The following is a 22,535-nucleotide window of genomic DNA, read 5'->3' on the forward strand; positions in this document are numbered from 1 at the left end:
GGGCCCGGCCCCCGCCCGGAGCCTCTCAGAGCGCTCGGCCACCTGCGAGTGGGCGTGGCCCGCCGTTCTCCGCCTGCCGGCCCCTCCCTCTTCTCTCGGCGCCAGCACAGCCTCCCGGGGGCGCACGGGCGTGGGCGTTTGCAGCTTGGGTCCCCAGATCCTGGCCGGTGAGTGGCGCCTCGGAGGGCGGCGAAGGCTGGAACCCGCGTGACTGGCAGGCTGATAGCAGACGTCTTGCAAAAACCCTTGAAAGTGCTTCAAACGAAGCTGCTTAGTAGGCTCAGAGGGTGTGTACCCACGTCATTTAGTGACGAAAGCATCCGCCCCTAGAGCCCCTCGCTTCCCCTAACGATGGCCCCCAAGCCAGAGCCAAGGGTCCGCGGGAGAAAACCCAAAGGAGTTCGCTGAGGAAGACCAGGGATACCATCTTAAAGACCTGACTGTCTCCCCTCAGCCTGGCACCTGACCAGATTGCCCTGAGCTCGCAGTAAATGGTGAATCAAAGCCTGGCTGTCTGCTGACCCATCAGAAGACGGGGAAGGTGGAGGTTCACGGAGGTGAAGCCGTTGGCTTGTAAAATGAAGCTGGGGGTTGTGGCCCACAAGAGCCAGAAGGCTGTGCCAGAGGCTTCCCAGCTTGGCCTGAAGCCATGCAGCACGCAGGACAGCCCCTGCCCCAGTGAACCCCAACACCCAGGATCGTGACCAAGGTCAGCACCCCACAGGGAGGCCTAGATTCTAACCCCCAGCCCTCTCCACACCCATGCCTTGTCCAGCTTGCCTCAGTACATCACCCTTAGACTCTGGGTGCCCTCTGGGGGCCCCCTTACTCTGTCTCCTGATTCTGCAAGGCCAGGGACAGCATCTGTGGGGGCTTCTAGGAGGAGAAGGTGGCAGACACATGTACCAACACAGCTCTAGGTGCAAAACTCTCTTGAGCTCCTGGCCCTGGCAGGATGGCCCCTGATGGTTACAGCCGCCCCGGGGGGGGGGGGGGCCGGGGACACGACACGACTAGATGTCCAGGGGCTGCTTGAGGCTCTAAGGCAGCTGACCTGGGAGCACTCACTGGACCAGCTCTGGGCCTTCTACACTGACAGGGGACCGGTGAGGGTCACCGAAGAGAACATGCCAGCAGCTTTTGAGCTACATTGAGGCCATTCTTTCCTATTTGCAGGCTGAGCTGCTTCTCTGTAGAGGTGGCCCAGGGCAGGGCAAATGTCTGCATCAGTCTCCTGTTTCCAGCGTCACCACTACCCTTTATTAACTGTGGGAGCCCGTTCTGGGGTTCCTCGTGGCTTTACCCAGCAGGTCCGAATAGAGGATGATCAGGACCACGGGCCTGAGTGCAGGTGTCTGAGATGGCCTGCACTTGGCTGTGCTGGGGGAGGAGGTCTTTTGCTCCACCCCTTGGCGTCTCTATAAAAACCCTGGACCAGAGACAGTCCGGGCCCGTTGGAATAGGTTCCAGGCCCTCTCGAGGCTATCCTTTATTTTCTATCTGTTTATCTCCGCAAGATTCTCCGCTATAAATACTTCTATCTAATATTTCCTGCTGCTCGCACTCAAGAAAACTCTGGGAAGCTGTGGGGGTGGTGGGTAAACGCCCCACAGAATGGCGCCTGAACAGGGACTAAAGAAAAAAAGGGACTAAAGAAAAAGGACTAAAGAAAGGGGAAAAAAAAGGGACTAAAGAAAGGGGAAAAAAAGGGACTAAAGAAATAAAGGAACTAAAAAAAGGGGAAAAAAGGAACTAAAGAAAAAAGGGACAAAAAAAGGGGGGGACTAAAGACAAATGAACAGGGACTTAAGACAAAGTAATAGGGACTAAAGATAAAGGAAAATAATAGTTTTATTACAGAGTTTTTGGTGAAAGTGCTGAGTCAGCCCTGCCAGTGGAAAGGCATGCCGGTGTTATGGAATATATATATTTTTATATATATATATTTTTGGTGAGGCAGGGGTTTTATCCTCGAGAGAAAAGGAAAGCGGACTGGAAGGATGTCCGATGCTGCAGCGAAATTCTCTTCTGTCAAAATTTTCTATCTTCTATCCCTTTCTCAATTTCTATCTGTGATAAGTATAAGATATAGGGTAGTAATATAGTTTAGGAAAAACTTAGAAGTATAAGATTATGTAGGAAAAAATAAGTAAGGCAACTAGACAGAAAAACTCAATTTTCTAACTTTGGGGGCTTTGAAAGCAAACTGGGAAAAAAATCTTTCTTTGGGCTTTTCGGGTAGTAAAAAAGCTCTTCTTGGAGCTTATGGGGAAGGAAAAGTTTCCTATGGAAGCTTTTGACCTGGGGACAGCTGAAAAGCCAAATCCAAGCAGCAGGAGAAAGTAATTTCTCCCTGAAGCAAAAATGGGGGTGTAAGAAGTCAAAGTTTAAAGTTGGGAAGTTTTGGGAAAAGTTGGTCTTTCTCCTGGGGGTAAAAATCTTTCTCTTAAACTCTAAAGCTTTTCTTGAAAATTTTTTGGGGAAAAATCTCTCTAAAAAGCCTTAATCTTTTTCAAAAGCTCTCTTAAACTTAAAAACTAAAAACTAAATTTGACAAAAATTAGAATCACCTGAAGAGATTAGTATGGGGACCACCTGTGATTAGCTCTAAGGGAAAACAACAAACTTAAGACAGCAAAACCTCTAAGTTCTTTCCAGCTTTAACAATCCTCCCTGCAATGCAGGAGCAGGAAAAAGTTTCTAAAAACCCCTTCTAAGCTCTGTCTCTTCAACCTACTAAGACAGTGTACCCTGAAGGAAACGCTTGGGAGAGTAAGGGTGAAGAGCTACAGAGAGCCCAAAAGGGCCGGAAACTTGACCAGAGAAAAACAAAAAAGCCAAGCTTTTCAGTTACAGCCGAGCTGAGGCAGCAAAGGTTTTGAGTGAGCATTTCAGAATGAAAAGGTGCTCCTAATCTTCCTAAAGCAAAGATCCCCTGAAGCAACGCAAACTGTTAGCATTGTATCCTCGCTTCTGACCAAAAACCCAGAGGTGACTGGCCAGCATCTTTGAGTTGAAATGCATTTTGGGGATACTAGGGTTCCTGTAGTTGTAAACTTCCTGGAGCACACAGCTGAGGCAGGGAGTTGCAGGACCCAGGGGAAGATTGCCAATGAACAAACAAAACTAAAGCCAGTGAGAACAGCACAGTTGCCCACTTTCCTCCAAGTCCTGGGTTGATAGGTCCACAGCTGCAAAAAGAAATCTGAGAAAAAGGTTTCCTATCAGAGTAAGGACCTTTCTGGGAAAACAGTAAAGCTGAACTGTGTCTGAAGCAGTTGTGCTGCTGAGTCAGAACACTGTCTGGGGAAAAAGCCCAGCCAGGGCAGGACAGAACTACCCAGGAGTAAAGCTTTATTTTTGGCAGAGAAAGCATCTCTTTGAAAAAAACTGTTTCAACTGACTCCCAGTAAGATGAGGGAGTTTAGCCCTAAGGGGTGATTACCTCTGGCATAAGCTCTGTCCTTGAGCACCCAGACAAGCAAATGCAACCCACTGCAGGACTCTGTGCCAGGTGAAGACCTGATGAGGCAAAGCACCTGTCCTAATGGGAGTTTAGCGATGGCAAAAACCTCCCTTGTTAGAAAAACAGAAGCTTGATTTATGAACACAAACTCCACAGACCCTGAAAATAGAAACGGACAAAAAGCCCCTACCTTCAGTAGCAGGGAAAGCCACCGCTCTAGTGTCGGAAACTGTTTTCTGGGGTACAGGGGATAAACTGAGACCAAACTGGGAACTGTTTGGGAGAAAGACTCTGAAGAAACAGAAGGGACAGATTCCTCCCCAGAAAATGCATGACCTGACAAAGCTGCTAGAGTTTGAGGCAGATTCAGGGAGAGAAAAGGCCCCTGCCTCCAAAGGCAGCTAGCAGAGGTACAGAGCCGCAGATAGCTGAAGCTCTGCATCTGGGGGGGGAAGGAACAAGCAAAATGAGAATAAGATCAGTGGGAGAGAATCTCTCTGAAGGAGCTATGGAAAAGCTGTTGTACATGATCTTGTTTTTCACTGACTGGCTAAAACAAACACAAGCCCTGAGGAAAGTTGCTATCAGAAATGCCAGCCTCAATGCGCGCTAACGAGGCAGGTGTGGTTCTGATTTGGGGGCCAGTGTCTGATGAAGTTGAAACACCTGTTGAAGCCAGCTGAGAGACCAGAAACCTCCCAATGTGCCATCGCTGAAAATGTAAAATGCTTGTTCAAATCTCCCATTGCAAAAGCAAAAAACTTTGTTCAAACCTCCCGGGCAAGAATTTGTAAGCAAGTCTGGTAAAAGAGAACCAGTTGACTCTCAAACACGATAAGAACTATGGGAAATGATATATGGGACTGATATTATTATGGACTGATATGAGGGAAATGCATTCTGGGAAAGGTAGTTTTTCCGCTAAGGATGGCGACATTGCCCTGAAACACTTGTGTCAGCTCAAAAATACGTTCATGGTAAACTTAAAATACAGCTTTTAAAAGAATAAGGAGGAAAATCGTCTAAGAGTTTAAGTGTCAGTTCCGATGAAAAATTGAAAGGATACGGAACTAGGTGCTTCGCGTTTTGGGGCTCCATTGGTAAAATGCCTTATTTACCCTAATAGCTGTGCAAAGTTTTTACGGCAGTTGGATGACAAAAAGCTACCTATAAGAGCAAACAAGTCACTTTAAAATCCTTAAAATACCACCTAATAACTGTACAGTTTTTGGCGAAGAGCTTTACAGCAGCTAAATATGGTAATTTCACCCTCAGTGTGAAGTGAAGTTTTTTGGTAGAGCAAACCAAAAGTGCTGCTGTAATAGAAACGCTTGTCTGAATTGAAGTACTTAGGGGAGCTATTATGAATCTGGGTGAAGGGACAGCCTCTAGTTAAAAACGGTTTACCGCTGACAGTGCATCTCTGCCGGTTCGAAAAGGCCCACTCGCAACTTTGGGGTGTGGCTTTGTCCTGAGAGTGTTACAATCCCCTAGCAACAAGTATCACAACTCTATAATGACAACACTCACTAAATCCCAGTGCTTTATAGCAAAGCTGACTATAAACTGTAAACTTTAGAAATGATGTACGTACTTCCTGTCTAGTTAAGAGAATCTTTCTGATAGATGGTGATAATAATTAAGAGTAAGAAGTAGAAAGACGAATATAAGATATGTGAGTTTGTAAAATTCTGTCTTGTTAGATCTGTGTTAAGAAATCTTTAGGTGTTTGCTAAGTTAGATATATGCTAATGGTAACCTATATAAGTTTGTAAAATAGATCTATAGAGTTCCTTTAAGAATATAAGCTTGTAAGAAGTATCTAAGGTAGTCTTAAGACATGTAGTAATAAGCTTGTAAGATGCTAGTTGTAAATGTAAGTTTAAATAAGAAATAAGATGGAATGAATATAAGTATATAAGAATTAATAAGAAATATATTTGCTAAAGTAGTTCTATAGTTTCCTTAAAGTATAAATAAGTAGATGTTAATATGTGAGTTTGTAAAAATGTGTAATGTTGAGTGAGTTTATGCTTAAGCACATGTTATGTGGGTTTGTAAAGTGTAAATGTTAAGTGTGAGTCTATTCTTAATGTATATGGTGAAAACACCTGAGACACAGGAGATAGTGTCCTAGTAGATTGCAAAGTAGGCGGTCTGAATGGTTTCAAAAGCTCCAGAAGCCGCTAAGAAGCTAAGAATGGCGGTCGCCAGAACCAGCACAAGGCATCCGCAGCTGAGATCCGTGGAATATCAACGCAGTACAGAAAAACCTGAGCTAACAGCAAAAACGGTGCGGTTTAAAATATTACTATAACTAAAAAGGTCTGTCTGTGAGAACAAAAGTTGAAGAGACGCTTGTTTGAACAAAAATTATTAACTGCAAAAAGTTTTGGTTGAAAAACGTCTCTTCATATTTGAAAGTGAAAGCCTGATACCAGTATTTATTTCTTATTTAAACTTTTTGAACTTAAAATGAGATAAAATTACAAAAACATTTGGGTTATGGATTTCTTCAAATTTGGAAGGCTAGTACCAATATTTATCATTTGAATTTTGGTACTTAAATGAAATGAACAATAGAGATTTCATTGCAATGGGACAATTTTGAGCTTACTTATAGTAATGACCTAGGAACAGTTTTCTGGAACTGTTTAAATGAAGAAATGTATTTCTACTTAGAATCAAGATGCAATTTTGTATATGCGTATATGCTTTATTAACTGGTAGTTCATGAATTGTTTTGTGGAACTGTTTATGTAAAAATGGAATTACTTATGGAACTGGTTTTGTGTTACAAATGGAACTGTTTAAACAGAAAAGTTTGGGTTTTCTAACTAGGTTTGAGACTTTGTTTAAAAAATTATAAAGAAAAGGAGGAGTTATGAGATTGAATTATGTTCGCAGAAACCTATTGATATTAATGCACCCTGGTTTTGTGGAGTTAAGGAAATATTTAAGTTTGATGTGAATACATCGAAGTTTTTCCTATGTTCTGTTAACAAGAAAATTCAAATGATTGAGTTAAAGTTGTAAGACGGAGAAAATTGTTAACTATATATAGCACCATATGTGCTAATTCTAATGGTTCTGTTAAGAGTTTGCTTTGAGTTGTAAGATTGAGAGAATTGTGACTATGTATAGCAATATTTATGTTAACCTGTTAGTGGTAATGATGAAGCTAAGGGATTCTTTAAGTTTGTAGTCGCCTTAAGAGTTTTGGTTTAGAAAGGGCTTGAGGCAGCTAAAGACTGCTGTGGTCACCTTGGACCTAATTCAAAAGAGAAATGCCATTTATATCATCCTCTACTCCCATACTGGGAGGTGTAACAGCTATGGAGATTGCTGTAAGCCATTAATAGTTATTTTTTTATATATTAAGAAGGGGGGACCTGTGGGAGCCCGTTCTGGGGTTCCTCGTGGCTTTACCCAGCAGGTCCGAATAGAGGATGATCAGGACCACGGGCCTGAGTGCAGGTGTCTGAGATGGCCTGCACTTGGCTGTGCTGGGGGAGGAGGTCTTTTGCTCCACCCCTTGGCGTCTCTATAAAAACCCTGGACCAGAGACAGTCCGGGCCCGTTGGAATAGGTTCCAGGCCCTCTCGAGGCTATCCTTTATTTTCTATCTGTTTATCTCCGCAAGATTCTCCGCTATAAATACTTCTATCTAATATTTCCTGCTGCTCGCACTCAAGAAAACTCTGGGAAGCTGTGGGGGTGGTGGGTAAACGCCCCACAATTAACTATATAATTTTTGTCTGAATTCTACAGTCAGGAACAGAGGGTGTGTCTTTCCCAAGGCCACACAGCATGGCGCGAACAGCAGAATTAGAATCCAGCAGCTGAAGCTCTGGCCCAACCTTTTGTTCTAACTCAGGTTTGAACTGAACTGGTAGAGGGAGGAGCTGTGACCCCAGGGTCACAGGCAACAGGGACCTTTACCCCCTGCTACAGGAATGACTCCAGTCCAGGGGACTGACACATGGGCACTGGGAACCTGAGGGGGCAGTGGGAAGAAAACGTTCGACTTATGAGCACCAGGAGGCAGAGGTCAAGTGCAGGGGCCTCGCTGGCTCCTGCATGAGCCATGTTCTCTTTGCTCCTCCACCTTCCAGGTAGACAGACACTCAGTCCAGCCCACCTCCACTCTGCAAACCAGTTCTGGAATTTGGGTGGGGCATGACCCAAAGGATTCACCCCTGGAGATGAGTCACCATGACCTTATGACCTTCACCTTTCCAAGTTCCCACACCAAGGCCAGGGCTCCTCCTCTAGGTAAGTGAGAAAAAAGAAAAGAGAGAGAGAGAGGGGGAGGGAGGGAGGGAGGGAGGAAGGAAGGAAGGAAGGAAGGAAGGAAGGAAGGAAGGAAGGAAGGAAGGAAGGAAGGAAGGAAGGAAGGAAGGAAGGCTCTCATTATGTATTCCTGGTTGGTCTAGAACTTGCTGTGTAGACCAGGCCTTGAACTCATGGAGATTCACCAGCTTCGGCCTCCAATGCGACTCCACTTCCTCCACACTTTACTTCCTTGTTTTGTTCAGACCCCGGACTTTTCTTGCTCCAATCTCCATGCTGTTTCCTGCGTAACTAGATTGTTCCAGCCCTTTCTCCACCCAGCAGCCAGAGGCTTCCTGAAAATGCGAACCAGAACAAGGCCACCCATGCTCTTCTTAAAGCTCTTTGATGGGCCCACAAGAAGGCTCACTAGGAAAAGGCCCTTGTTACCAATCCCAGTGGCCTGAATTTGACCTGAGGGGCTCACAGGGTGAAGGGAGAGGACCAACCGATTCCTTTAAGCTGTCCCTTAGCGTCCACACGTGCACCAAGGCACACATGCAAGCCCCAAGAGACAAATAAATCAAGAAGAAAAGAACGAATTCTTTGGTGATTCATCACTCCCTCCTCCATGTTACTTTATGGCTGTTCCAGGTGATTGTGTAAGTGTGGGTCTGTTTCTTGCACGCCTGTCCTGCTGAGTGTGCTGTCTGGATTTTTGTAGCTTTACAGTGAGACTTGAAGTTTAGGAAATGACCCTTTGGCTATTTCATGCTCTTGACATTTCCTTCCATGTCTGTAAAAAAAGCCGGCTGGGGCTGGGGCTGGGGCTGGGACTGAGTTGGCAGAGTACTCACCAGCATGTACTAAGCCTGGGTTCCATCCCCAGCACCACACCCATCATCCAGCACTTGGGACTTAGAGGCAGGAGGATTAGAAGTTCAAGGTCGGGTTGGGGATTTAGCTCAGTGGTAGAGCGCTTGCCTAGCAAGCACAAGGCCCTGGGTTGGGTCCTCAGCTCCAGAAAAAATAAATAAATAAATAAAGAAAGAAAGAAGTTCAAGGTCATCCTCGATTACATAATGAGTTTGAGACCAGCCTGGGCTATGTGAGAACCTGTTTCCTACCTGTTGGGGTTTGTATGTGGTGCTGACAATCAAACCCAGGGCTACCCCACAAATCTATATACATAAATCTACATATCAGCATTTTCCAGTACATGAACATGGCTCATCTCTATCTCTCTTTGTAACTTCTTAACTTTTTGTTTTGTTTGTTTTTTCGAGACAGGGTTTCTCTGTGTAGCTTTGTGCCTTTCCTGGATCTCACTCTGTAGACCAGGCTGGCCTCGAACTCACAAAGATCTGCCTGCCTCTGCCTCCCAAGTGCTGGGATTAAAGGCATGCACCATCACCGTCCTGCTGTAACTTCTTAACTTTTAACATAAAGAAACCCTAAAAGGGACTGGAGAGATGGCTCAGTAATTAAGAGCACTGACTGCTCTTCCAGAGGACCTGGGTTCAATTCCCAGCACCCACATGGCAGCTCATAATTGTCTGTAATTCCAGTTCCAGGGGACCCGACATCCATGGCAAAACACATAAAATAAAAATAAATTAAAAAATAAACCTTAAAAATATTAACAAAATATTAATTACCATAGTAGGAGCAACAAGAAAGGTATGAAAAGAGTTAGGTCAATGTGTGGGAGGTAACATCCTGATGTGGCCTTCACTATGGGGAATTCGGGTCTCTAGTTTAAACTAGAGACATGTCCAAGAAACCATGGACATTTATACTCTTGGAGGATGGGGTTGAGATTCACTCTATTATGTAGCTCTGGGATAGCCCGGTACTCTCCATGGAGCCCAGGCTGGTCTCAAATTTGCACTGATCCTCTTCCTTTTGCTCTGAATGTTGGGGTACAGCCTGATCACTGCACCCAGCTACACTTCTTTTGTTTATTATGTACTTGCCAGTACAGGAATTGAACTCAAGGCTTTGTACATGCTGTGCAAGCGCACTACAGCCTGAGCTACAACTCAGGCCTGGAAGTCTTCACTCCTGAGAGGCAGGAGGCTGTCGGGTGTGGGGCAAGAATATTTTAAACATATAGACTAAGGTGGGATTGGTGGCACAGGTCTGTGATCCCCATTTCTTGGGAAGCAGAGACTAGATAATGTTGAGTTTGAGCCCAGCTGAGGCAACAGTGAAAGCCCTTTTCAAAAGACAAAGAGAAATGCTGTCTAGATAGCAAGTCCCAATGCTGGAAGAGATGGGGTTTCATAAGATGCCTTCAGCTGCAGGCCTGAGGATGAAGCTCAGGCACAGTGCTGGACTAGCATGCATGGAGCCCTGGGTTCAGTCCCCAGCACCACATAAGCCAAGTATGGTGGCTCATACTTGTAATCTTGGCTCTTGGGAGATGGAGACAGGAGGATCAGGAGTTCAAGGTCATCCTCAGTGATACAATGAGCTTGAGGCTAGCCCAGGACTTAAGAGATCCTATTACACACACACACACACACACACACACACACACACACACACACACACACACACACACACACACACTATACGTGTCTCTATGAGTATATGTACACTTGTGGGTGCTGGTACAAAGTTCATAAGAAAATGTTGGGTGTCCTCTTCTATCGTTGTGTGACCTCTATCCCCCTCTACCCCTGCTTGAGCTGGGGCTACAATCAGGGTACCCTTGGCTTGTTATGTGGGTCTCGGGATCCGAACTCTGATCCTCATGGCTGTGCAATGCAGCAGATACAGAATCATCTCTCCACCTCCTGAATGGACAGAACAATTTCTTAAAAACACTGACGGCCACCATCTCTCCTAGGATCAGAGTGAGATGCCTATACCCTCCTCTTGGCCACCATCTGTCATGCTCTTGTGTCTGGATGTCCCTGGGCTTGTTTGCATGTGTGAGGTCCTTTTCTGCAGTGTGCTCTTTGCACGGGACAGAGGTCCTTTGGTCCTTTCTGACCCCTCCTCCTCTCTAACCATATACTGTCAAGTTAGCACGTGGCAGAGACCTGATGTGTCCACCAGCATGATTCGAAGAACGTGAGGCTCTGGTCCCTTCCCCTTGTCCCTCTGCTGTGGTCTTAGTGTCTACTACCATAACCTCTTCACCTCTGCCTCACCCCTGGCTTCCCACCTGTGCTTACCATGCCCTCGAAGGCATGCTCTGTATTGCAGGCAGCTGGTCTCTTGAGGTGCAGGGTCAGACTGTTGTGACCACTTGAACTGAAGGACAATCTCAATGTATGTGATCTGACAGACTCCCCCCAGCAACCTACGGACCGACCTACGTGCACTTAGCTTATGCACATAGCTGTGCAGAGGCCTTTTTCTCTCTTCTGTTCTCTGCCACCCAAGGGCTCTGTAGCTGTTGGTGTCAGAGGAGCCTGAGAGTGTATTCAAGGTCTTTGCTCGGCAGCTTCTTATGATTGCACCAGAAGCCACCGTGTCAATGCCCAGGTTTGGGCAGAATGGCCAGAACAGAGAATGACCTTCAGGCTGGACCTCGGCTTGCGCCTCCCATCCAGAGGAACACAGCGTCCAGTCGCTGGCTTCTTGGAAACGCTGCATCAGGAAGTTTAATGAGTGACCTACCAGGCGGAGCTGTTTTCCACCACTGATGGTGGGAAGAGCCTCAGAGGTCAGGTGCCCCAGGGACGGGGTGGCTAGATGGAGCTGTGACCAATGGCAGCTGGTAGTGACGGGGTGGAAGTGGAAAACACCTCTCGGGGGTCTGGGTCCAGATTCAGCTCCAGCAGAGACACCTCTGCGGCTTCCTTATGAGCCGACAGCCCCTGTGGGTGCCCTGGGGCAAGCTTAGTGCCCACCAACTGGCTGAGTGATGCTGGGAAACTCACTCTTCTCACTCTCTTGTTTCATAGCCTCAGACGAGAGGGCAAGCAGGGAGGGCTTCTGGGGAGGGGCGCCTCACTGCCTCCCTCTAGCCCCTCTTCTCCTCTAGCTCTGGCCTCTCATTGCCTCCTCACCCTGCTGATTCATATAACGTGGAGACTGACAGCAGCGTAGAGCCTTGTAGGAAGGCTTGGTCAGAAGGTCGTGTGGGTTTAGACAGAGTGCTCTCCTCTGAGCCTCCATTCCTGCATCTGCGAAATGGGGAGATTATTTCTTGCCTCGGGAGCCTTAGGCTAGCTGGAGATTTACCAGACAGTAGCTTTACAGCCCATGGGGTCTGGGTGAGACTGGGGGAGGGTGGGCAAGAGAGCATCAGGAGAGGGGAGCTGTATCCCCCCCCTTGCAAGAATGACCCCGCTGGTCCTCAGCCGCAGAGTGAGGCCCTGTCCTCCTTAGGGCTACAAAGTCCATAAAAAATTAACAGCCCAGCAGAAAGAGCTCAGGCTCTGATTCCTGCCCCTCCTGTTTGTCTCCAGGAGAGACTCATGGGTGGGCCTGAGATAAATGGAATGTGGTGGGCTCCGGACACCGCTTCCTCACGGTGCCTTCTCCCACACGGCTCCTCCTCCAGCCTGGAGTTCCAGTCAGAGTGGCTCAAAGCAGGAGTCAGGCTTTTTACAACTTCCATGTTGTAAGTGTCTGAAAAAAGAACAGTTCATGGTGTGAAAAATAACAAACTTGAAACGTGGGGAGTGCCTCCCGAGCGCTGAGGGGGTGGGCTGGGGATCCAGGCCAGGGCCGTGGGCCTGCTAGGATCACGGTCCACACTGAGCTAACTCAGCCCTGCTCTCCAAGTTGCAGTGGAATAGAACACACCCATAGAGGCCTGTGTTGTCTCTGGCCGCTTCGGCACACCGCACGCATGCACGCACAGAGACTGAATTGCATCAGAAGTGGGATGTCCCGAAAAGCCCCAAAATGTTTACTCTTTCATCCTTTAGAGACGTGTACAGAACCCTGGCTAAACATAAATCTGTTTGGAAAGTAGACGGCTGACAGGACATGGAGGCACGTGCCTGTAATCCATTGCTCAAGGTTATCTTCAGCTACATAGTGAGTCTGGGGCCATCCCGAGCTACATGAGACTCTGTTTCAACAAACAGCCAACAAAACAAACAAACAAAAACCAAAAACCAAAAAGGAAGTGGATATGCCCTGGAGGAATTCTGTTGGCTGTTATGGCAGCTTACAGTCTAGGGGCTGGAGAGGCGCTCAGGTTGAGAGCCCTGGCTGCTCTTGCAGAGGGCCTGAGTGGATTCCCAGCACCCACATGGTGGCTCACAATTACCCATATAACTCCAGTTCTAGCCTAGGTATCTGGGAGTGGTGGGGCACCCCTGTAGTCCACTTGGGAGGCTGAGGGAGGATTGTGGTGAGTTCAAGACCAGCCTGAGCTACAGAATAAGGCCCTGTCTTACTGCTTTCTCTGGGTCCTAGATGAGAAAAAGAATATTCAGGGAGAGATGGCTGTTGAGTAAGCCAGAAATGAGTTATCCCCAAAACCTTCTGCACAAGAGCCAAGCTTTCCACAGCTAGGTCTGGGGGCAGCTGGCAAAAAGGTAGGTCACTGAGGCAGGGGCTTGCCCACCTAGAAAGAAGAGCAGGAGCTGTAGGGAAAGCAGCACCTGGGCCAGCACCCAGGAGCACCTCAGTCCCTCCAGGGAACAAAGCCGCATTCCTGACCTTGCCCAAAGACCCCACTTCCCGAGCCCCCAAGTTTCTGATGGTCTCAGTTCCCTTTTCCCATGTTTCCTCAGCAATCCCCACCCCCACTGCTAGACCTTTCAGGACCTGGACCCCCTGCTGCTTCCCATGACCACACAGCTCTCCCTCCCTTTATCGGGTGGCTGCTCAAAGGTCAGCGTTCAGCGAGGTCTACCCCATCCGGCTATTAAGAGCTGCCCCAGAGGGTTGGGGCAATATCTCAGCCAGTCAGATATGGAGGCTGACTTGGCTTACACATAATGAAATCTCTCTCTCCCACCCCCTCTCTGGGCGGGTTGGGGGGGCAAGAGCATCTGAAATCTGTTCAGCCAATCCTGTTATACACCGCAAAGCTCTGCAGGCATTTGTATCTATCTCTATTTATGTATCTAGAGACACACATACATTTATATGCTTCTCTATAGCCTTTACCTTACGTCTCCCCATTTCCTGCCCCTCCTTCTCTCTATTTCCATGGATTTGCCTTGCATGTGTATGTGCGTGTTTGTATGTGTGCAAACACGGCTGTTGTTCCCCAGGCACACTGATCACTTTTAAAAATAATTTGTGATTTGTGTGTGTGATGTTTGGGTGCCATGGCCCATGTGTGGAGTCCAGGGGACGGCTCTTGGGGGTGGGTTCTCCCCTCCTACCGTGGGGTCTAGAGACCAAACTCAGGTTGTCAGGCTTACGAGCCACCCCCTTTCACCTGCTCAGCCATCCACCCTCTCCTCAAAACAGAGCCTCTCCTTGGCTTTGAGAGCCCATCTGGCTGGCAGGGAGCCGCCTGCCTCCATCTCCTCAGCACGGGGATTACAAGCTTGGGCTGCCATGCCAGGACAAGGCTCCTAGGAGTCAAATGTGTGCTTGCAAGGTAACTTCGCCCATGTTGCCTTCTCCTCAGCCTGTTTCCCCCCAAACACTCCACATCTGCACAAAATCACGCAGTCTTTTTTCCTTCTGTAGCTGACTTGTTAATTACTTAACATTTGTACAGGTTTAAATTTTTTTTTTTTTAAGTAAGCAAATTCACTCACTCCCTGGCATCTACTTAGGTGTCAGAAGTGATTGTAAAACCCACCCGGTGATCAAGGCCTCATGTTCTACACAAACAACAGGGGAATGGAGTCAAGTGTGTGCCCGCCAGTTAGATAAGGGGACCAGGAGAAAAGGTCAAAGGGCAGTGGGCGCTGGGGAGCAGGGTTCCTGCTGCCACTGTTTTGAGGCAGTCCAGGCTAATCCAGAGCTCACTCACAAGATCACTCACAAGGCCATCATGAGGATGGCCTTGAACTCTATCCTCCTGCCTCTACCTCCCTAGTACTGGGATTAAGGGTGTGTGCCGCCATCCCTGGCGAGTTAAAAATTATTCTTGAGAATTAATATACGATGTTTTTGCTACCACGTATTGGTGTCTATGAAGAACATTTCAGTCTCATTAACTCCCCCACAGCTCTTTGCGGGGAGGGAGGCCCTGCTGCACACGCTAGCTAGTGATGGACGCCTTTTGATGCCTAAGGACCCGCATCTGCTGGACCCAGCAGCTGGGATCACAGCAGGGGCTGGTCACCTCCCTCCCAGGGCCCTCCTCAGCAAGGTGAAATGACTGGACAAAGATATCAAGACAGTAAAAAAATGTTTTTATATTATATACACTCTCCGTGGTCAGGTCAGTGCCAGCCGCTGGCACCCCACTGGGTCGGTCTTCCTTGGGGTTCTGGACCCCTGAGACCTTGCCCAGCTCCCCCCTGAGATTTGAGGCAGGCCAGGATTCAGGCCTGCCCAAATGGCTTTGCCACCAAGGGCAGCCGTCCCTGCCATGGGGTCAAGGTCCTGCGCACAGCAGTGTTTACTGAAGGTCGCGCTGACGCACGGGGCGGGAGAAGAGGATGTTCCTCTTGTCACTGCAGGTGTCATGCATGGGCAAGGGCCGCCCTGTTCCTCCCTGTGAGGTCACGGTGGACCTGCAACTCTGGCCTTGCTTGCTCAGTATGGGTAGGGCGACACGGCGATCAGCAGTACATAGACGCTCTGGTGGCGTGGCGCCGCTGCGCGCACCGTCATGCGGTAGAGCCCGGAGCGGGTGAGCGCTCGGCGGGTGTAGACCGCTCCTTGCCCAGCACGCAGCTGGCGCAGAGCAAAGGGGCTGCGCGGGTCCGGCTCCAGCACGGTGAGCTCCGTACGGTTGGCAGGAACACCGGCCTCGGAGAAGGCGGCCAGGCGCGCCACGTCGTGGTGGGCGCGCACGCCAAGGGGCAGCGGCAGCAGGCGGTACTGCAGTGTGGACGGGCCGCTGGCACTGCAGTCCTGCGAGCAGCGGCGGAAGCAGGTCCTGCGGGTGGCACAGACACGTTCATTGGGCTGCCATCCAGTGCACCTCAGTCCCTCCTCACGTGTGCCCCGAACACCTCGCTTACAGACGCCACTGTTAGCCCATTTCAGAGATGAGCAAACGGAGGCCCAGGGAAGCCAGATAGGGGCCTTCTCCCCTCTAGCATGTCCTCCCTTCTCTCCTTCCTGGTTCAAAGCCCAGGGCAGCTTAGTGAGCACACAGCAGTGGTAAAACTCAGGTCCACTCAGAGGTGCCCAGAGGTGAGGAGCCTGGGGGCGGAGTCACGTGTCTGGACTCCTAAGGGTATCAGGGACTCAAAGACAGGCGGTCAGCCCTGTAGGAGTCTCCTCCATCACCCGCCCCATTTCTCCTTTGGAGGCTTCAGAACAAGCCACATGCCCCAGAAACCTTCCCAAGGATACAAGCTGCTTGACCCGAGGGCCTCAGGTCTTGGTGTCTCTTTACGAACACAGTGGGCTGAGTCCTGGAGTTTGTGAGCTTTCTCTAATTTCTGTGTTTGGGGGTGCTTTCTGTCCAAGGTTATGTGTGTACAAGGGGAGGGGTGCGTTCTCTGTCCTGGAGAGCACACCCTGCGGGGCTGCCCGCATCACCATGCAGGGAACACAACACGGAGGCAAGTTTGTCTCTGCCTGGGTACAGGTTTGCCTGGTGTGCCAGCACTTACACCGTCCCCCCAAGCCCCCCACCTCCGCCCAGGATTTCTGGCAGGGCAGCTAACTCTGGCCTCGGGAAGCCTTCCTGGAAGTGGGGGTCCAGGCATAGGCAAGCTATAGGAGAAGCCTGGTGATCACGAGCCCCGCCCCTTGTAGCTCCGCCAGCTGGGTCCTCTCTTACCCCGGGTTGGAGCCCTGCCGGTAGGCGGCGGGACAGGGTGTGTCCACACACTGGTAGCTGCCTCGGGTGTTGAAGCACATCTGGCCAGGCCCACACTCGACGCCATCTTCCTCACACTCGTTGATGTCTGGGCAGTAGGCGGTGGGAGATAAGTCCATAGAACCCGAGAGAGGGGGAGCCGAAGAGGCAGGGAGACCCACAGAGCCAAAGAGACCAGCCTCCTGTGGGCGGAGCCCTGAGAACAGACCCCGCCCTACATCTCTCATCTCCCCAGGGGCCACGTCTTTGTAGGGTGTGGCTTGTAGGGGATTCCTGCTGCAGAACCTGGAGGGGGTGTGCGCGCTGGCCTCCTCTGTGTCGTTACCAGTGGCCGTCTCAGCCATCTACTCTCTGCATGGCAGAAGAGCAAGGGCGAACAGGAAGGACCCCCTTCCACAGGTTTGAGGAACCGCTGGACCGGCCCCAGGCCCCGTGCATCCACTTGGGCTAACTTTAGAGGCCATTGTAACATCCACCAGCTGCGGTACCACCCTCTTCCTGTCTCATTCCGTCAGAAGGGTGAGGTTCAGAGATCTGAGGAGAATAGCCCGGGGACACACCGCACAGCTAGCGTGCCTCTGATCCCGGGAGGGGTGTGGACTGGCCCTGGCCGGCTCACCCTGGCAGTTCTTTCCACTGGGGAGGAGGCGGTAGCCGGAGGGGCAGAGGCAGTAGTAGCTGCCCTCTGTGTTTTGGCAGGCATGCTGGCACAGGCTCCTCACACGGCACTCATCAAGGTCTGGTCCAGGTGGGGACAGAGAGCAGAGATGCTGAGTCGGATTGCCAGGTGGCCATGCGCTCTGAGACCAGTCAGGGAAGCTCCCTGCTCCAGGCAACCCCTCCCCTGCCCGCCCCATCCAGGCCTGCTGCAGGGGGCAGAGTCCTGTCAGAGGCACGTGGCCCCTCTGTGCAGCCAGCCCCCCTTGCACCGTCCAGGGACCACAGGCTGCACCCTCTGCCCCCCCCCCCCGGTCCCACAGGCTGCACCCTCTGCTCCCCCAGTCCCAGTCACACAGGCTGCACCCTCTGCTCCCCCGGTCCCACAGGCTGCACCCTCTGCTCCCCCAGTCCCACAGGCTGCACCCTCTGCCCCCCCCCCCGGTCCCACAGGCTGCACCCTCTGCTCCCCCAGCCCCACAGGCTGCACCCTCTGCTCCCCCGGTCCCGCAGGCTGTACCCTCTGCTCCCCCGGTCCCGCAGGCTGCACCCTCTGCTCCCCCGGTCCCGCAGGCTGTACCCTCTGCTCCCCCGGTCCCGCAGGCTGCACCCTCTGCTCCCCCGGTCCCGCAGGCTGCACCCTCTGCTCCCCCGGTCCCGGTCCCACAGGCTGCACCCTCTGCCCCCCCCCCGGCCCCGCAGGCTGCACCCTCTGCTCCCCCGGCCCCGCAGGCTGCACCCTCTGCTCCCCCAGTCCCGGTCCCGCAGGCTGCACCCTCTGCTCCCCCGGCCCCGCAGGCTGCACCCTCTGCTCCCCTGGTCCCGCAGGCTGCACCCTCTGCTCCCCTGGTCCCGGTCCCGCAGGCTGCACCCTCTGCTCCCCCGGTCCCACAGGCTTCACCCTCTGCTCCCCCCGGTCCCTCTTCACAGCTTCACATCTAACTGGAACATTGACTCCCCCAAACCTCCCTCCCTCAAGAGGACTGTTTCTCAAAGTGGATTTTTCTCAGGCATCTTTTTAGGAGGGGCCTCCCTCTCAACAAAGCTCCCCAAAGTCAAACGACCTCCCCAGTACCCCTGTTGGAATTCCTTTGGTCCATCAGTATAGTCACAGCTCCGCCCCTCACTTACAGAATTTCCCCTTCCACTATCTCCCTCTATCCATGAGTACTGCTGGGGTCTGAGTTTGCCCAGCTCCATGCCCAGCCTAGGAGCCCAGGACAATAGTGTGTATGCCCAAGGCCCACCTCACCTGTACACACGCCGTTCTCCCTTATGAAGCCTGGTGGGCACCAGGCCCGTCCCAGACTACTCAGGGCTCCAGAACCAGGCCGGAGGGAGACCCAGGCATGGTAGGAGGCTCTGGGCCTGGGTATCCGAGACCGAAGCCAGGGCACAAATGGGTTCCGGAGGCTGACGGTGGTAACGTTTTGATTGTTTTGTTCCAGGGGGGCACAGGTCCTGCCGTCCTGTAGAAGGGCCTGGCCTGGCGGGCACAGGCATCGGTAACTACCCTGGAGATTGTGACACTGGTAGACACAGGGGGTGGGCAGCTGTAGGCACTCGTTGATGTCTGTGGAGGGAGGCCAGGTGGGATGTGAGGGTGGTACAGTGCTCTGTGGCCTGTCTGCGACAGCTGCCCCTCTGGTTTGTTTTTGGAGACAGTCTTTCTCAGACTGCTCCTGAATCCATGATCTTCCTGCCTCCATCTCCTCAGTATTGAGAAGAGAGGTCTGTGCCTCTGTGTCTGGCTCCAGCTGCCTCTGCCTGCCATCTTCCCAGAATTCAATGCCTTGCACACTGCCCAGGAGTTTCCTTCAAGCTGGCCTGAGGATCCCTCTACCACTGTACCCTCTGACCCTAGGGCTGCAGCCAGGGGCCACCTCCCAGCTCTGAGCACCACCCCAGGGCTGTAGTCCAACCAGGGGCCACCTCCCAGCTCTGAGCACCCCAGGCTATAGAGTCCCACAGCCCTCGGTGACAGTCACCCATTCTACCCCTATGCCCCTGGTCTTCACCTCCTCCCCGTCTGGCATCCACAGGATCTGGTCTCAGCTGCTGCAGTCATTTCTGGACTTACCAGTCCATAAACACTCCTTGTCCTGAGCCAGGGCTGAGTGAGACACAGGACCCAGGGAGGGGCTGGCTGTCCCCTTACCTAGGCAAGGAAGGCCAAGGCCTTGTTGGCGGTACCCCCTGGGGCAGCTGCAGTGGTGGCCACCTGGAGTGTTCTCACAGAGTTGATTGTAGTGACACTCATCCAGCTGCTCTAGACATTCATCCACATCTGGGGAGGGAGGGGTGTGGTCACAGGCATGATCACGGAAGTGGTTTGGCCCAGGGGCCTCCTCCAGGGATGTACCCTCCCAGCTTCACAGCAAGGCCTTGTGTGTCCCTTTTCCTAATTGTGACCGCACAAAGGGGTGTGGGACACTTCACATTCTGCCTGGGACACAGGTTAGAAGGCAAAGGGGCCCAGCCACCAAAGAAAGGAAGGAGCTTAGAATGTGGCTTCCAGCACTCCCGAGTCTCAAGCTCCTCATGTATGAGGGCTAAAAAGAGGCCCTCTCTCTGTGTGTCGTCCCGGCAAGGGAGTCATATGTGTGGAAGATTTAGGGGCCAAGAGAGTTCCAGAATCCCAGGGACACTCTCTGGGTTCTTGGGTATGATCAGGCCCCGCCCTGTGTCTCTGTCACCTTCACAGCTGTCTCCATCAGCGGTTACCCGGAAGCCAGGTCTGCAGTCAGTTAGGCAGCTATAGGTTCCGAGCAGGTTCACACAGCGCTGCCCCTCCTGGCAGAGGTGGGCGTCTCTCACACACTCATCCACATCTGGGGGCAGAGCACACAGGGGGCCATGTGAACCTGTGCCCTCCCTGAAGCCATCTTTACACCCTGGTCCAGCCCATTCACACAGCCGGGAAGTCCCTGGCATGAAGGAACCCCCAACCTGTAGTTGCAATGTAAGGTTATAGACCATGTCCCCCTGGAGCCCAGCTAGAAAGCTAAGGGAGACTTGGTAGGGTCACACTCCACTGCGGGGAGTGACAGGTGAAGACACAGGTTAGTATCAGAGTGTGACCTGACATTCAGTCACTTACTACTCAGAAAATTGGGAGAACAGGGCTACCAAGACCTGAAGCTACTGTGGGGAGACCTTCCAGGCTTGAGTGTCCCGAACACACAGGGACCACATGTTTGCCTCTGGGCATCCTCACCCCCCACCCACCTGAGCCTCTGTATCTTCCAGCTCCATAGTATGTTCGTCCCTCTGGGGTCTGGGCCCTGAGGAGCCTACTGCACACCAGGACTGACCAGCACTGCCCCTGGGGCTGCTCACCTCGACAATTCCTGTGGTCCCAGGCCAGGGTGAAGCCAGTGGGGCAGGAGCAGGAGAAATGACCGGGAGCATTGTGGCAGGTGTGGGAGCAGGGACTGGGGCCCTCTGAGCACTCGTTCTTGTCTGGGTTGGGAGACACGAGACTGTGTTCACAGGCTCTCCTGCCAGCTGGCTGGGGTAGGCTGTGCGCCCCCGATGGAGAGGTCGACTTTGTTCATACCAGGGGCTGGGAAGGACTCACCCACACAAAATGCTCCCTCGGTGTCCAGCTCAAAGCCCTCAGGACAGCCAACCTCATTTTCTTCTGTAAGGCAAAGGGGATGACCCTGAGGAAGCCAGTTCCCCAGGGCACCGTGGGCTGGTACAGGCAGGGGCCCCTGGCTGGGAGGTCAGCCCTAGTCTTGAACCAGACATGTGACAACAGGGCAGCAAGCTGGCTCCTGGCCCAGGTTTGTTGGAAGCGGTGGCTGTGGGACAAGCCTGGTCTCATAGATGTGCCCTGGGGGCTCTCAAGGGAGGCTAGGCAGGGATCCAGGCAAACTCAAGAGAAACCACTGGAGAGAAGTAGACTGTTCAAGGTCACGTGTGCAAAACTGTGCCCAGGAGAACCCAGCAGCCATGCGCAGATGGTCGCCATAGCCTTCCACAGCCAGCAAGAGGTGAAGGGGTAGATGGGACTACCTTGGCAAGTGTAGGGACAGTCACCCTTAGGAAGGTGGCCATTGGGGGCCAGTTAGGGCTTCAGGACAGAGCCTTTACTTCTGATCTAGAGACCCTGGTAAGCAAGCCGCTCTATGCTCACAGTGCAGCAGGGAACTGGGGCATTCCCCTCAGGCCCACGCTGGAAAGTAGCGCCTATAGGATCTGAATAAGGGTGAGCCTGGCCTCACAGCCCTGCTCTTCCCAGCATTCCTTGTTCAGTGGTAAACCCCTCAGGGCCTTCAGCAATGATAAGGTACTTTTAGAGCATCCCTTGGTGACTACATGGCATTCTCAGGCAGGACACCAGAGGATGCGTGGGGTATGGTCTAGGCTTGGAGTGTGGAGTGCATCTTGGGTCTAGGGGAAGGCTTCAGAGGTCTGGGTAGGAGTGGCCTGCGGAGCCGAATTGTCCCTGCTGGAGTGGGAGGGGCCAGGCTGGAAAGGGCAGAGGAGGAGTTGAACTGCTGCCTCAAGCAAGCCCCTGTCCCCAGCCTGTGCTTAGTACAAATGGCCATTTGAATTGGGGGCCCTGGCACGTCTTAGCTGGCACAGTGGAGGTGGGACAGTGGGGCCTCACCAGCTCGCAGGGCGGTGGTGAGCTGGAAGCGCAGGGCCTCTGCCTCAGGGTCGAAGGCCGAGCTGATAGATGAGGCCCGAAGGTGCTGCACCAGCTGAGGCTGGGGGCCCCGGGCCTCATCATACTGGATGCTGTGATTGCAATGCAGGGAGGCTGGGAGGCTGCCATGGAGGAAGCGCTGTGTAGAGCCCACGAACAGCCGGCCAGGCCCTGTCTGCACGTAGTGCTCCTGGAAGTCCTGGGGGAGGGGAGGGGGTTCCACCTTAGAGCAGCCAGCAGGTAGCCAGGGTGCGGTATGGAGAGCACTGGGTAAGCCTCCTTTGCCTCTTCCACCAAGCAGCTGGCAGCCAGGGGCAGCGCCATGCCTGTGATGTTCTTGTTAACGGAGTGGGAGGAATGCTCGCTTCTGAGTGAAAGCTCCTCCTTGAGACCTGTCATAACCCGCTTCTGGGGTATGAGGGAGGAAACTGGGCCTGTCTGCTCAGGGTGGGAGGGTGGAGCAGCCCAGAGCTAGTACCTGCATGTGCAGCTCCTCATCGGCCAGGCTCTCCGGGATCATGCCATTGATCGTCACGTCCAGAAGTAGGAATCCATCAGGGTCCAGGCCCCGAGCCACCTGGGTCATTGTGAGCATCTCCCCT

The 22,535-nt window shown here is 52.0% G+C and overlaps 1 protein-coding gene and 1 long non-coding RNA gene across 6 annotated transcripts in view; one reads left to right on the forward strand and one right to left on the reverse strand.

Annotated features, from left to right (window-relative positions):
• Positions 1-5: 5 nt before the first annotated feature.
• LOC121828588 (uncharacterized) lies at positions 6-8,336 on the forward strand. 4 transcript variants are annotated; one of them, XR_013050409.1, is made up of 4 exons: positions 6-709; positions 7,238-7,343; positions 7,586-7,741; positions 7,903-8,336. It is a non-coding gene; the product is annotated as an uncharacterized LOC121828588 (long non-coding RNA). The 4 variants fall into 4 exon arrangements; XR_006071004.2 differs by having other exon boundaries at positions 7-709; positions 7,582-7,741; XR_006071005.2 differs by having other exon boundaries at positions 7-167; positions 7,582-7,741.
• Positions 8,337-15,012: 6,676 nt separating this feature from the next.
• Positions 15,013-22,535, reverse strand: part of Hmcn2 (hemicentin 2) — a 151,675-nt gene continuing 144,152 nt past the window's right edge. For both annotated transcript variants that reach the window (XM_016001985.3, XM_076568964.1), the window contains 10 exons: positions 22,412-22,533; positions 21,895-22,132; positions 20,857-20,919; positions 20,616-20,738; positions 19,973-20,107; positions 19,435-19,563; positions 18,529-18,849; positions 17,239-17,358; positions 16,581-16,707; positions 15,013-15,725 (listed from right to left, as the gene is read on the reverse strand). In XM_016001985.3, the coding sequence (XP_015857471.2) occupies positions 15,380-15,725; positions 16,581-16,707; positions 17,239-17,358; positions 18,529-18,849; positions 19,435-19,563; positions 19,973-20,107; positions 20,616-20,738; positions 20,857-20,919; positions 21,895-22,132; positions 22,412-22,533 (1,724 nt within the window). In that variant the 3' untranslated portion in view covers positions 15,013-15,379. The remainder of the gene's footprint in view (positions 15,726-16,580; positions 16,708-17,238; positions 17,359-18,528; positions 18,850-19,434; positions 19,564-19,972; positions 20,108-20,615; positions 20,739-20,856; positions 20,920-21,894; positions 22,133-22,411; positions 22,534-22,535) is intronic.

This window comes from Peromyscus maniculatus, chromosome 4 (assembly GCF_049852395.1).
Source record: "Peromyscus maniculatus bairdii isolate BWxNUB_F1_BW_parent chromosome 4, HU_Pman_BW_mat_3.1, whole genome shotgun sequence".
Lineage (NCBI taxonomy): Eukaryota > Metazoa > Chordata > Mammalia > Rodentia > Cricetidae > Peromyscus > Peromyscus maniculatus.